Here is a 14,167-nt window from a genome sequence, read left to right on the forward strand (position 1 = left end):
AGGCAGCACTCTCACTATCTCTCACAGGATGCCGCGCTAAGAATGCAAATCAAAATGACATGCCAGGTCTTTCTTAAGAATAAAAACACTGATCCGCTGGATCTTTAGCTCGTGGTCTGTTGAGTGTGTAAATCTAAGAAATGAGCCCCAGTTGAAGCAGATAACACTCTAACTGGCAGGACTCTGGCATGGCATTAGGCCACTGTCGCTCTCTAGCTGCTTGATGAGTATCATTTATACCTGCACAATAAATGAGAAGCCCAGAAGAGAAAAATACTCCTTTTTTGGGGGGGCCAGCATCCCAAGATCTAAGGATACCCATGAGACCTCAGAAAAGGCAATAGTGGACTCCTGCTATAGTTCCAAGGCCCAGAAGAGTTCACTTTAACGAAAACAATAAGGATCTGAGGCCAACTGAGCAAAGCCCTCAGCTGTCCACGTACTGCTGGGCATTTGTATCTCTCCTCACTTGAGAGGAGCCAACCCCCAAAACTGTGTCTCTCTTCCAAAAACTGCTCTCACGATGGGACTAAATCAAAGAACCCAGTATTTCTCCATTTCATCTGCCCTTCCTCTCCATTTCTTTTTTTTTTTTTTTTGCGTTAAAGAAAAGGGTCACCATACGGAAGCTTGGGTGAAAGCGTGCACACTGCCTGTGGGCTGCCCTGGGCGGTGAGAGGAAGGGCTGCTTGCAACCACGTGCAGCTGAGAGCAAGAGACACAGAATCTTCAGGTCTTCCAAACGGGGAAGCTCCTGGATTGGAATTCACGTGGCGATGAGAAAAAAACAATTTGGGGGACTGATACCGGTTGCTGATTTTTAGCTCTGCTAGGAAGTGTGCTTTAAAAAACAAACTACCACCTGCCAATCACCAGTGTAACAGAAAGGCCACCTTACACAGAAAACGCAGAAAGGGCAACCCTAGAATCAACACCAGTCCTTGAAATCAAATACACTTAGCTTTATATTTACCACTTAAGCCTTCTTTTTCTCATCATAAAAATACCATGAACCAGTGCTGGCTCAGTCACCTCCCCGCCAAACTAGAAATTATTGTTGTTACAGCTTCCGCAGCAGTGGTCGTCTTTCCGTGTAGAAAATGGGGGAACCAAAAAAAGGATACAAAAGCTCCAATGATGAAAACGGGGCTGAAAACGTGCTTCTGGAAGGTAAACAGCGCCAGGCCCATGTAGGAGAAGATGAAGTTCTCTGCCAGGAAGTGTAACACCTCAAAGAGCTGCACAAAAAGGGAAAAGGAAGCCGTAAACCCTGTGGGTCCCCTCCCTTGTATTCGCAGGTCACTTGTGGGGACACAGGCCTCTCCCTCACCTGCTTCGTTCGACTTCTTGATTCCACCGACAGATTGTTGTAGGTGTAATGAGCTTGTGTGATTCCACAGAAAAGGACAGCTACAACGCCTGGCAAGAGAGTTTTAAAAAAAAATCAATGGAGGGAAAAAAAGAAGCAGAAAAAAATCCTACCTGAAACAAAAAGTTAAGGTAGTCAAGCCCAGCATACCCAACTTCCTGAAAGTTTTTGAAAATTTCCTATTACTGAAAGCTCCCTCTGCCCACACTTCTCATATCAACCTTTGCTTCTCCCAACCCTGCCCTCCTTCAAAGACAAGACCACTGATTTACCTCTTGTTCCAGATTTAAGAGCATTCTCTCCCCTCTTCTAAACTCCTACTGAAGTGGCCATCTCTATATGGCATGGCATTTAGCATTCATTCCCTCAAAGAGACTGTGAAGTGTGCGCCCATCACACACTTTTGTCATATTCCTCTCTGTTCACTGAATGAATGCATTTAATTTCAAGCCAATGCTTTATATTTTTGCATGGTCTAGGGCTTCAGACAAAATGGATCCAGAGTACTAGTCCAATTATCCTGGCCCTGATAATCTAGATTTCTGGTTAACGGTGACTATTTTGTTGTGTAAGACAATTAACACACCTGGGACTTCGCCTATATATTTACAGATGATTGTCAAGTTTTAAAGGAAGTGGGGCATATAAAGATATGCTGCAATATTTTGAAAAGACGATAAAAAGGACTTCCGAATTACCTGGATTATGTATATATAGTAACTGTACTTGAGTTTTCTAATAGAAAAATCCAATGATTTATTTTTTTTAATGAGGGAATGTGAGGAACTAAAACCACATGATCACTCCCACTAATAATCTATGAAACGGGCACCATAAAAACACAGTATTGAAAAGCAATGATTAAACAGACCAAAAACAAAACAAGGAAAAATTGTGCTCACACTCATCTGAGTAAAAGCAAAATTACCTTTAAAAGGATATATATTTTGCTTGTTATTGCTACTGTTTGTAAAATAACGAAGCAATCCAGGGGAGGATACAAATGAGGTGTTAATATATTCAGTAACTTTTGCAGCTAAGTATCTACTTATAGTTAGAACGAGTACTCAAAGATGTAACTGAGTTTGAAACAATAAAGCTTATCCTTTAAAAAATATGTAGCTCTGGGAAACTAAATTATTCATAAGGCGGAACAGCAGCCTTGCTCAGCAGTCCTCCATATGGACACTCCGTGAGTGGTTTATCAACTCCGGGCAGCAGCTATTTAAGAATTCTTCGCTCCCCTCAAGCTCCCACAGCCTCCGCCACAGTGAGGGGAAGGGTGGCCAAGGGCAGAGGAAACCCACCGGTAAACCCACAGGCTTCTGCCAAGAGGAAGGTGCTCCACGACATCAGGAAGAAGAGCGCCGTCTCCAGCAGGGGGAAGCAGTGCAGCTTGGTAAACTTGGTCACGTCAGCTCCTGTCAAGGAACTGTCTCCAGCAACAAGCATCAGGGTCACCGAGAACCACACTCTCTTAGCCCAGGACCCCTCCCTAAGGGCTACCCTTTCCCTTCGGCTCTTCCTTTGGGGCCCCAGAGCTGCTGCTTGGTTTTGAAAGTAAAGAAAATGAAGCTTCCCAGTAGAATAGAGGTTTCCAAGGGCTGGGAGAGGGGAGGATATAGGGATCATATTGTTTAATGGGCACACACTTTCTGTTGGGGATGACGAAGAAGGTTCGGGAAATCGCGGGGATGGTTACACAACATTGTGGATGCACCTAAGGCCACTGAATTGTACACTTAAAATGATTAAATCTTAACCTGTGGAAGGCTTGCCTGCTCATTCTGCACTTTGCTTTTATGTTGGTTGGTTTGTTGGTTGGTTGGTTTTTAAGGCAATATTGTGCAGTCCTCGGCTTAAAGAAGGCCACCTTGCTGTAATTCCCCCAGATAGTCCCTGGCTACTTACGGCCACGTTAGTCCCATATGGCCTGGAACAGTGGACAACAGCAGTCAGGCTGCGGCTAAAGTACTTCACAGCCTGCTTCCTCCCAGCCTCCTGAGAGGTGCTCCCTGATTCCCAGCCTCCTCCTGGCTCTTCCACTCTTTCAGCCCCACCCCATCCCCCCAAAAAACTGACACTTCCCCCAAGCTCCTATCTCCGACAGGTTTATAGGGAGGACAGAAAACACAAAGGTGAGGACAGAGCTAAACCAAGAGCTACACTCTCAAACATTTTCTCAAACTCTTAGCTAGGCCATCGACTGTCATGTTTCACCAAAGGGTGACATTTCAGGAGCCCCCAGCCCCCAGTGGGACAATTAACTTAAGATTCATTTCTGAAAGGAAGAACTGAGAACTTTCTTTTCCCAAGTGCAATGCCACATAGTCATACTTAGGCAGGGGCAGAAACTACAAAAAGGATATTAGAGCAGTCACAACACCAGTCACAGCTCCCATGGTAAAAGAGCCACTAAATATACCTAGAAAAATGCCAACTGACTTAAAAAAGGCAGCAGCATCAAAGGCGTGAGTGTTCAGCCCCGCTGGCTGGTAGGCAACAATAGACCTGGAGTTTAAAGAGAGAGTTAAAAAACACTAAGCTGGTTTTACACCATGGTACTTACAAATATCGACAAACATAGGCATCTACACTCTGCAGAGCACTCCCCATGGTGTATTCATTTAATTTAATCTGCAGTCACCATGTTATGATGGTATCAGCATTCCAACCGCTGCCAACTGGACAAAGCAACGTAACTTTATCAACTAAGTCGATAAACCTCATTTAGAAGAGCACCCAATTCAAAAATTTAACACTATTAAGATGGGCCTCTGATTTTAGCCCAGAGCATTCAGGAAGCCAGAGTCTCTCTTCCCAGGCAGAAATATTGTTACTTACGAGGACAGTACAATGGCAACAGCATCATTTAGGACACTTTCTCCAAACAGAAGTGCGTAAAGGTCCACATCTGCGTGCAATTCATTAAATATCGCCAGGACAGTCACTAAAACATGGGACAAAAGCATACAAGTTAGTTTCGGTTTCTGACTTTAAGCCATTGATAACAAATTCATAGAAGCAATTCTTATCTTTGGTGGGACAGGGTGGTTTGGGAGACAGGAAGGGAGTCAAAGATGGGTCGTCTGTCTATGGCAGAAATGAAAATGGCAATCTTCTTAATCTTAATGAGGAGTGATATGATGCTTGATTCTAATAACACTGTGCTCTCAACTGTAATCTCATCACACTTTGAAAACACTTCTATTACAGAACGTAAAAAAATAATCACAATTAATGTGACTTGGCTCTACTGGTGGGGTGAAATCTCTTTGAAGGCAGAAACTCTATTTTATTTTTTATTTTATTGAAGTATAGTTGATTTACAAAGTTGTGTTAGTTTCAGGTTACAGCAAAGTGATATCTGAATACACACACACACACATACACACTCTTTTTCGTATTCTTTTCCATTACGGTTTATCACAGATACTGAATATAGTTCCCTGTGCTAGTTTATCCATTCTATTGATATATATAACAGTTTGCATCTGCTAATCCAAATCTCCCATTCCATCCCTCCCCCACCCTCCTCTCCTTTGGCAACCACAAGTCTGTTCTCTATGTCTGTGAGTCTCTTTCTGTTTCATAGATAGGTTCGTTCACGTCATATTTTAGATTCCAAATTAAGTGATATCATATGGTATTTGTCTTTCTCTTTCTGACTTACTTCACTTAGTATGATAGTCTCTAGGTCCATCCATGTTGCTGCAAAGAAACCCTATTTTATTTTATTTTATTTTTCATTTTATTTTTTAAATTAATTAACTAATTTACTTTTGGCTGTGTTGGGTCTTTGCTGCTGCGTGTGGGCTTTCTCTAGTTGTGGGGAGCTGGGACTACTCTTCATTGCGGTGCGCAGGCTTCTCATTGCGGTGGCTTCTCTTGTTGTGGAGCACAAGCTCTCAGCGCGCGGGCTCAGTAGTTGTGGCGCACAGGCTTAGTTGCTCCACGGCATGGGGGATCCTCCCGGACCAGGGATCGAACCCATGTCCCCTGCATTGGCAGGTGGATGCTTAACCACTGCGCCATCAGGGAAGTCCCATAAGCACCATTTTAATCTCAAAATCTTAGTGGTAAAGCATTGGAAAAAGGACTCCGCACATGGAAAGATCATAAACCTGGGCTTGCTGGGGATCTGAAGAGCATGTAAACTTGGTGCTAGCTGGCTCTGCCATGCTCCCAAACTAGAAGATAAAAGTGCAGGTTCAATTTCCTGGTAATTTGTCATCGGCCCAGACTTACACCTTTTAAGATCCAAAAGATACAACAAAAAGTTTATTCAAAAATTTGTAATATAAGAGAATGGACTTGAGGATATGGGGAGGGGGAAGGGTAAGCTGTGACAAAGCGAGAGAGTGGTATGGACATATATACACTACCAAACGTAAAATAGATAGCTAGTGGGAAGCAGCCGCATAGCACAGGGAGATCAGCTTGGTGCTTTGTGACCACCTAGAGGGGTGGGATAGGGAGAGTGGGAGGGACGGAGATGCAAGAGGGAAGAGATATGGGGACATATCTATATGTATAACTGATTCACTTTGTTATAAAGCAGAAACTAACACACCACTGTAAAGCAGTTATACTCCAATAAAGATGTTAAAAAAAAAGAATATAATCTGGAAAAAAATAACGTAATACTTTGCTGTACACCTAAAACTAATGTAACATTACATATTAACTACAATAATTAAAAATTTTTAAATTAAAAATAAAAAAAACATAATGGGGGCAAAATGCCTATTTCTGGTCATTCAAGTTTGAGTTTAGAGCTAACAAAATCAATTTCTCTTTAAATGTCTGTTAATGACTACCAGGAATAAAAAGAAAGAACATGGAAATAGAAACCCTATTTTATTGATCACTGTGCTCCAGCATAGGGTCGGGGCACAGTGAAGGTTTAATAAAGGATTACGAAATAATGAAAGTCTTCATTTATAACAGAGTATACATAATTACACTTCTCACAGTTTTCACATTTCATAGACATTTAAAAATCAGCTATTTTCGATTATGAACCAAGATGTCAGAGTAGAAGGACGTGCTCTCACTCCCTCTTGTGAGAACACCAGAATTACAACTAGCTGTTGGACAATCATCCACAGGAAGACACTGGAGCTCACCAAAAAAGATACCCCACATCCAAAGACAAAGGAGAAGCCACAATGAAACGATAGAAGGGGCGCAATCACAGTAAAATCAAATCCCGTAACTGCTGGGTGGCTGACTCACAGACTGGAGAACACTTATACCACAGAAGTGCACCCACGGGAGTGAAGGTTCTGAGCCCCACGTCAGGCTTACCATCCTGGGGGTCCAGCAACGGGAGGAGGAATTCCTAGAGAATAAGACTTTGAAGGCTAGTGGGATTTGATTGCAGGACTTTGACAGGACTGGGAAGACAGAGACTCCACTCTTGGAGGGCACACACAAAGTAGTGTGCACATCAGAAACCGGGGGAAGGAGCAGTGACCCCATAGGAGACTGAACCAGACCTACCTCCTAGTGTTGGAGGGTCTCCTGCAGAGGCGGGGGGTGGCTGTGGCTCACCATGAGGACAAGGACACTGGCAGCAGAAGTTCTGGGAAGTACTCCTTGGCGTGAACCCTCCCAGAGTCTGCCATTAGCCCCACCAAAGAGCCCAGGGAGGCTCCAGTGTTGGGTTGCCTCAGGACAAACAACCAACAGGGAGGGAACCCAGTCCCAGCCATCAGCAGACAAGCAGATTAAAGATTTACTGAGCTCTGCCCACCAGAGCAACACCCAGCTCTACCCACCACCAGTCCCTCCGATCAGGAAACTTGCACAAGCATCTTAGATAGCCTCATCCACCAGAGGGCAGACAGCAGAAGCAAGAAGAACTACAGTCCTGCAGCCTGGGGAACAAAAACCACATTCACAGAAAGAGAGACAAGATGAAAAGGCAGAGGGCTATGTACCAGATGAAGGAAGAAGATAAAACCCCAGAAAAACAACTAAATGAAGTGGAGATAGGCAACCTTCCAGAAAAAGAATTCAGAGTAATGATAGTGAAGATGATCCAGGACGTCAGAAAAAGAATGGAGGCAGAGATCAAGAAGATGCAAGAAATGTTTAACAAAGACCTAGAAGAATGAAATAACAAACAAACAGAGATGAACAACACAATAACTGAAATGAAAACTACACTAGAAGGAATCAATAGCGGAATAACTGAGGCAGAAGAACGGATAAGTGACCGGAAGACAGAATGGTGGAATTCACTGCTGCAGAACAGAATAAAGAAAAAAGAATGAAAAGAAATGAAGACAGCCTAAGTGACCTCTGGGACAACATTAAACGCAACAACATTCGCATTATAGGGGTCCCAGAAGTAGAAGAGAAAGAGAAACGACCCAAGAAAATATTAGAAGAGATTATAGTCGAAATCTTCCCTAACATGGGAAAGGAAGTACCCACCCAAGTCCAGGAAGCATAGAGAGTCCCACACAGGATAAAACCAAGGAGAAACACACGGAGACACATAGTAATCAAATTGGCAAAAATTAAAGACAAAGAAAAATTACTGAAAGCAGCAAAGGAAAAACAACAAATAACATACAAGGGAACTCCCATAAGGTTAACAGCTGATTTCTCAGCAGAAACTCTACAAGCCAGAAGGGAGTAGCATGATATACTTAAAGTGATGAAAGGGAAGAACCTACAACCAAGATTACTCTACCCAGCAAGGATCTCATTCAGCTTCCATGGAGAAATCAAAAGCTTTACAGACAAGCAAAAGCTAAGAGAATTCAGCATCACCAAACCAGCTCTACAGCAAATGCTAAAGGAACTTCTCTTAGTGGGAAACACAAGAGAAGAAAAGGACCTACAAAAACAAACCCAAAACAATTAAGAAAATGGTAATAGGAACATACATATCGATAATTACCTTAAACGTGAATGGATTAAATGCTCCAAGCAAAAGACACAGCCTTGCTGAATGGATAAAAAACAAGACCCCTATATAAGCTGTCTACAAGTGACCCACTTCAGACCTAGGGACACATACAGACTGAAAGTGAGGGGATGGAAAAAGATATTCCATGCAAATGGAAATCAAAAGAAAGCTGGAGTAGCAATATTCATATCAGATAAAATAGACTTTAAAATAAAGAATGTTACAAGAGACAAGGAAGGACACTGCATAATGATCAAGGGATCAATCCAAGAAGCAGATATACAATTATAAATATATATGCACCCAACATAGGAACACCTCAATACATAAGGTAACTGCTAACAGCTATAAAAGAGGAAATCGACAGTAACACAATAATAGTGGGTGACTTTAACACCTCACTTATACCTATGGACAGATCATCCAAAAAGAAAACAAATAAGGAAACAGAAGCTTTAAATGACACAATAGACTAGATAGATTTAATTGATATTTATATGACATTCCATCCAAAAACAGCAGATTACACTTTCTTCTCAAGTGCGCATGGAACATTCTCCAGGATAAATCATATCTTGGGTCACAAATCAAGCCACAGTAAATTTAAGAAAATTGAAATCGTATCAAGCATCTTTTCTGACCACAACGCTATGAGATTAGAAATGAATTACAGGGGAAAAAACGTAAAAAACACAAACACATGGAGGCTAAACAATACGTTACTAAATAACCAAGAGATCGCTGAAGAAATCAAAGAGGAAATCAAAAAATACCTGGAGACAAATGACAATGAAAACACGACAATCCAAAACCTATGGGATGCAGCATAAGCAGTTCTAAGAGGGAAGTTTATAGCTATAAAAGCCTCCCTAAAGAAACAAGAAAAATCTCAAATAAACAATCAAACCTTACACCTAAAGGAACTAGAGAAAGAAGGAAAAACAAAACCCAAAGTTAGCAGGAAAGAAATCATAAAGATCAGAGCAGAAATAAATGAAATAGAAACAAAGAAAACAATAGCAAAGATCAATAAAACTAAAAGCTGGTTCTTTGAGAAGATAAACAAAATTGATAAACCATTAGCCAGACTCATCAAGAAAAAGAGGGAGAGGACTCAAATCAATAAAATTAGACATGAAAAAGGAGAAGTTACAAGAGACACCACAGAAATACATAGCATCCTAAGAGACTACCAGAAGCAACTCCATGCCAATAAAATGGACAACCTGGAAGAAATGGACAATTTCTTAGAAAGGTATAGGCTTCCAAGACTAAACCAGGAAGAAACAGAAAATATGAACAGAACAATCACAGGTAATGAACATGAAACTGTGATTAAAAATCTTCCAACAAACAAAAGTCCAGGACCGGATGGCTTCACAGGTGAATTCTATCAAACATTTAGAGAAGAGCTAACACCCATTCTTCTCAAACTCTTCCAAAAAATTGAGGAGGAAGGAACACTCCCAAACTCATTCTATGAGGCCACCATCACCCTGATACCAAAACCAGACAAAGATACTACAAAAAAAGAAAATTACAGACCAATATCACTGACGAATACAGATGCAAAATGCCTCAGCAAAATACTAGCAAACAGAATCCAACAACACAGTAAAAGGATCATACACCATGATCAAGTGGGATTTATCCCAGGGATGCAAGGTTTCTTCAATATATGCAAATCAATCAATCTGATACACCATATTAACAAACTGAAGAATAAAAACCATATGATCATCTCAATAGATGCAGAAAAAGCTTTTGACAAAATTCAACACTCATTTATGATAAAAACTCTCTAGAAAGTGGGCATAGAGGGAACCTACCTCAACATAATAAAGGCCATATACGACAAACCCACAGCAAACATCATTCTCAATGGTGAAAAACTGAAAGCATTTCCTCTAAGATCAGGAGCAAGACAAGGATGTCAACTCTCGCCACTATTATTCAACATAGTTTTGGAAGTCCTAGCCACGGCAATCAGAGAAGAAAGAGAAATAAAAGGAATACAAATTGGAAAAGAAGAAGTAAAACTGTCACTGTTTGCGGATGACATGATACTGTACATAGGGAATCCTAAAGATGCCACCAGAAAACTACTAGAGCTAATCAATGAATTTGGTAAAGTTGCAGGATACAAAATTAATGCACAGAAATCTCTTGCATTGCTATACACTAATGATGAAAAATCTGAAAGAGAAATTAAGGAAACACTCCCCTTTACCACTGCAACAATAAGAATAAAATACCTAGGAATAAACCTACCTAGGGAGACAAAAGACCTGTATGCAGAAAACTATAAGAAACTGATGAAAGAAATTAAAGATGATACCAACAGATGGAGAGGTATACCATGTTCTTGGATTGGAAGAATCAATATTGTTAACATGACTATACTACCCAAAGCAATCTACAGATTCAATGCAATCCCTATCAAATTACCAATGGCACTTTTTACGGAACTAGAACAAAAAATCTTAAAATTTGTATGGAGACACAGAAGACGCCAAATAGCCAAAGCAGTCTTGAGGGAAAAAAACAGAGCTGGAGGAATCAGACTCCCTGACTTCGGACTATACTACAAAGGTACAGTAATCAAGACAATATGGTACTGGCACAAAAACAGAAACACAGATCAATGGAACAAGATAGAAGGCCCAGAGATAAACCCACGCACCTATGGTCAACTAATCTATGACAAAGGAGGCAAGGATATACAATGGAGAAAAGACAATCTCTTCAATAAGTGGTGCTGGGAAAACTGGACAGGTACATGTAAAAGAATGAAATCAGAACATTCCCTAACACCATACACAAAAATAAACTCAAAATGGATTAGAGACCTAAATGTAAGACCACACACTATAAAACTCTTAGAGGAAAACATAGGAAGGACACTCTTTGACATAAATCACAGCAAGATCTTTTTTGATCCACCTCCTAGAGTAATGGAAATAAAAACGCAATAAACAAATGGGACCTAATGAAACTTCAAAGCTTTTGCACAGCAAAGGATACCATAAACAAGACAAAAAGACAACCCGCAGAATGGGAGAAAATATTTGCAGACGAATCAACGGACAAAGGATTAATCTTCAAAATATATAAACAGCTCATGCAGCTCAATATGAAAGCAACAAACAACCCAATCCAAAAATGGGGAGAAGACCAAAACAGACATTTCTCCGAAGAAGACATACAGATGGCCAAGAAGCACATGAGAAGCTGCTCAACATCACTAATTATTAGAGAAATGCAAATCAAATCTACAATGAGGTATCACCTCACACCAGGTAGAATGGGCATCATCAGAAAATCTACAAACAAATGCTGGAGAGGGTGTGGAGAAAAGGGAACCCACTTGCACTGTTGGTGGGAATGTAAACTGATACAGCCACTATGGAGAACAGTATGGAGGTTCCTTAAAAAACTAAAAATAGAATTACCATATGATCCAGCAATCCCACTACTGGGCATATACCCAGAGAAAACCATAATTCAAAAAGGCACATGCACCCCAATATTCACTGCAGCACTATTTACAATAGCCAGGTCATGGAAGCAACCTAAATGCCCATCGACAGACGAATAGATAAGGAAGATGTGGTACATATATACAATGGAATATTACTCAGCCACAAAAAGGAACGAAATTGGGTCATTTGTTGAGACGTGGATGGACCTAGAGACTGTCATACAGATTGAAGTAAGTCAGAAAGAGAAAAACAAATATCATACGTTAACGTATATATGTGGAACCTAGAAAATCGTACAGGTGAACCGGTTTGCAGCGCAGAAATTGAGACACAGATGTAAAGAACAAATGTATGGACACCAAGGGGGGAAAGCGGCAGGGGGGTGGGGATGGTGGTGTGATGAATTGGGCAATTGGGATTGACATGTATACACTGATGTGTATAAAATTGATGACTAATAAGAATCTGCTATATAAAAAGATAAAATGATATTAAAATTTTTTTAAAAAAATCATCTATTTTCCAGACCAGCAGCTCTATACTTTTGATCTCAGGACTTCTTTACACCCTTAGAAAATTTTGAGGCCCCAAAGAGCTTTAGTTTTGTGGGCTATAGGTATCAATATTTATTGAATAAAACAAAAAATTAAATATTTATTCATTTAAATTACTAGTAAAACCATTATATGTTAACATATTTTTAATGAAAAATAATTATATTTTCCAAAACAACAAAAAAAATAGAAGAGAGCCACTGTTTTACATTTTCTCAGATCTCTTTAACATGTGAAGTAATGGAAGATAGATGGTTCTCATATCTGTTTCTGCATTCGATCAACAGAGAGTCAGTATCACACATTATATAGCCCCTGGAAAACTCCACTCAATGGTACACTTGTGAAAGAACATAAGTAAAAAAGACAAATGATGTACTACTATTATTATTAAATCAGTTTTGACTTTATGGACCCACCCGAAAGGGCTTTGGAGTTTCTCAACTTCAGTTCTACTGATATTCGGGGCCATATTACTCTGTCGTGGGGGCTGTCCTGTGCCTCATAAGACAGTTTAGCAGCATCCCTGACCTCTACCCACAAGATACCAGTAGCACTGCACATTCTCCCCTGCCAAGTTGTGACAACTAAAAATGTCTCCAGACATTGCCAAATGTCTGCTGGGCAGGGGGGTGGGGGGAGGGGTGTGGCGCAGAATCACCCCCGGTTGAGAACCACCGCTCTAAATGTACACATGCAGGCGGGGTTCTCTTTCAACACTCACACCCAACTACCTCCTGCTTTGTTAGTTTCTGCCATAACGACCTGAAAAACTAAACTCACTTCTTCAGCTTCCCTTGTGGTGAGTGCCACTTTTGCTGCCTGGAAGAGGGAGGAGACTGGACGCAGTGCAGTCATCTTGCCTCCATGGGGCAACTAAGGTGTGTCTGAAACCCAAGGGTAATGACCTAGAAAGACTGAGTGCCTGACTGTAGTGGCAGCCATGGCACCAGCTCGGAGCCGTTAGCCAAGTTAAATAGCTCTCTGTTTAAGCTAGTATTAGCCAGATTTTTCTGTTATTTGCAGCCAAGTGCATTACTAACTGATACTATTAGAAAACAAAACCAAACAAATATTTAGCACTATTATAAGCCAACCACTCTTGTAACCATCATCCAGTTCAAGAAATGGAACTTTGCCAACCCCCACAGAAGCCCCCCACAATATGTTCCTTCCCAATCTCAAGCCCCTTCCTTCACTCAAAAGTAACCAGTAACATGATTTATAGGAATCATTTCCTTGCATTTCCTTATAGTTTGACCACTGATGTAAATTCCTTGACACTATCATTCGGGGTTTACCCATTTTCAAATTTATTGTTTTAATACTTTACATCTCTTTTTCTCCATGGGTTCCCCCTCCATTCCTTTCTGTCAGCTCTCTTTTCATAACGCCCTATTGTGTAGTCCTCTCATTTCTGAATTTTCCAATCCTGATGTATACAGTTCTTTTATAACTTCTATCATTTTCTTAACTTACTTTAGCTTCTGTTGGAATGTTAATAAAGTTTCATCTGCTTTGGGACCCTCTTCTTCTGGTATGACTTCATTATCTGTAACCTTATTATTCATAGGGGTTATCCCCATTTTTTCTTATATTTACATGAAGTTCAACCTCAATCCATTTCTGCTGCCCATATTAAGCGAGGTGGGTAGGGGGTAGAAGACCCAGAACAGCTTTTCCAGTTTCATGGCTCTAGGGCTCCCTCTTCTGGTTTTACATTGAAGTATTAAAAATATGGTCCAGAGGCGTAGCCACCCAGAGGTGTAGCCAATACTCAGATCGACTTCCTCTGGCCTTCTCCACCATTACTATCTGAGCTTTCTTTCTCCTTTAA

At 40.8% G+C, this 14,167-nt stretch overlaps 1 protein-coding gene across 4 annotated transcripts in view; it reads right to left on the minus strand.

Annotated features, from left to right (window-relative positions):
• The window catches only part of SLC9A7 (solute carrier family 9 member A7), a 153,062-nt gene that overhangs the window by 52,731 nt on the left and 86,164 nt on the right, over window positions 1–14,167 (minus strand). For 3 of the 4 annotated variants that reach the window (XM_004282005.3, XM_033409712.2, XM_033409713.2), the window contains exons 6-10: window positions 4,214–4,319; window positions 3,739–3,880; window positions 2,677–2,782; window positions 1,331–1,419; window positions 1,125–1,238 (exon numbers count right to left, since the gene is read on the minus strand). In XM_004282005.3, the coding sequence (XP_004282053.1) occupies window positions 1,125–1,238; window positions 1,331–1,419; window positions 2,677–2,782; window positions 3,739–3,880; window positions 4,214–4,319 (557 nt within the window). Of the gene's footprint in view, window positions 1–1,124; window positions 1,239–1,330; window positions 1,420–2,676; window positions 2,802–3,738; window positions 3,881–4,213; window positions 4,320–14,167 lie in introns of all 4 variants that reach the window. The other variant, XM_049704820.1, reaches the window with a different exon arrangement.

Source organism: Orcinus orca, chromosome X, assembly GCF_937001465.1.
Source record: "Orcinus orca chromosome X, mOrcOrc1.1, whole genome shotgun sequence".
In the NCBI taxonomy this organism is placed as follows: Eukaryota; Metazoa; Chordata; class Mammalia; order Artiodactyla; family Delphinidae; genus Orcinus; species Orcinus orca.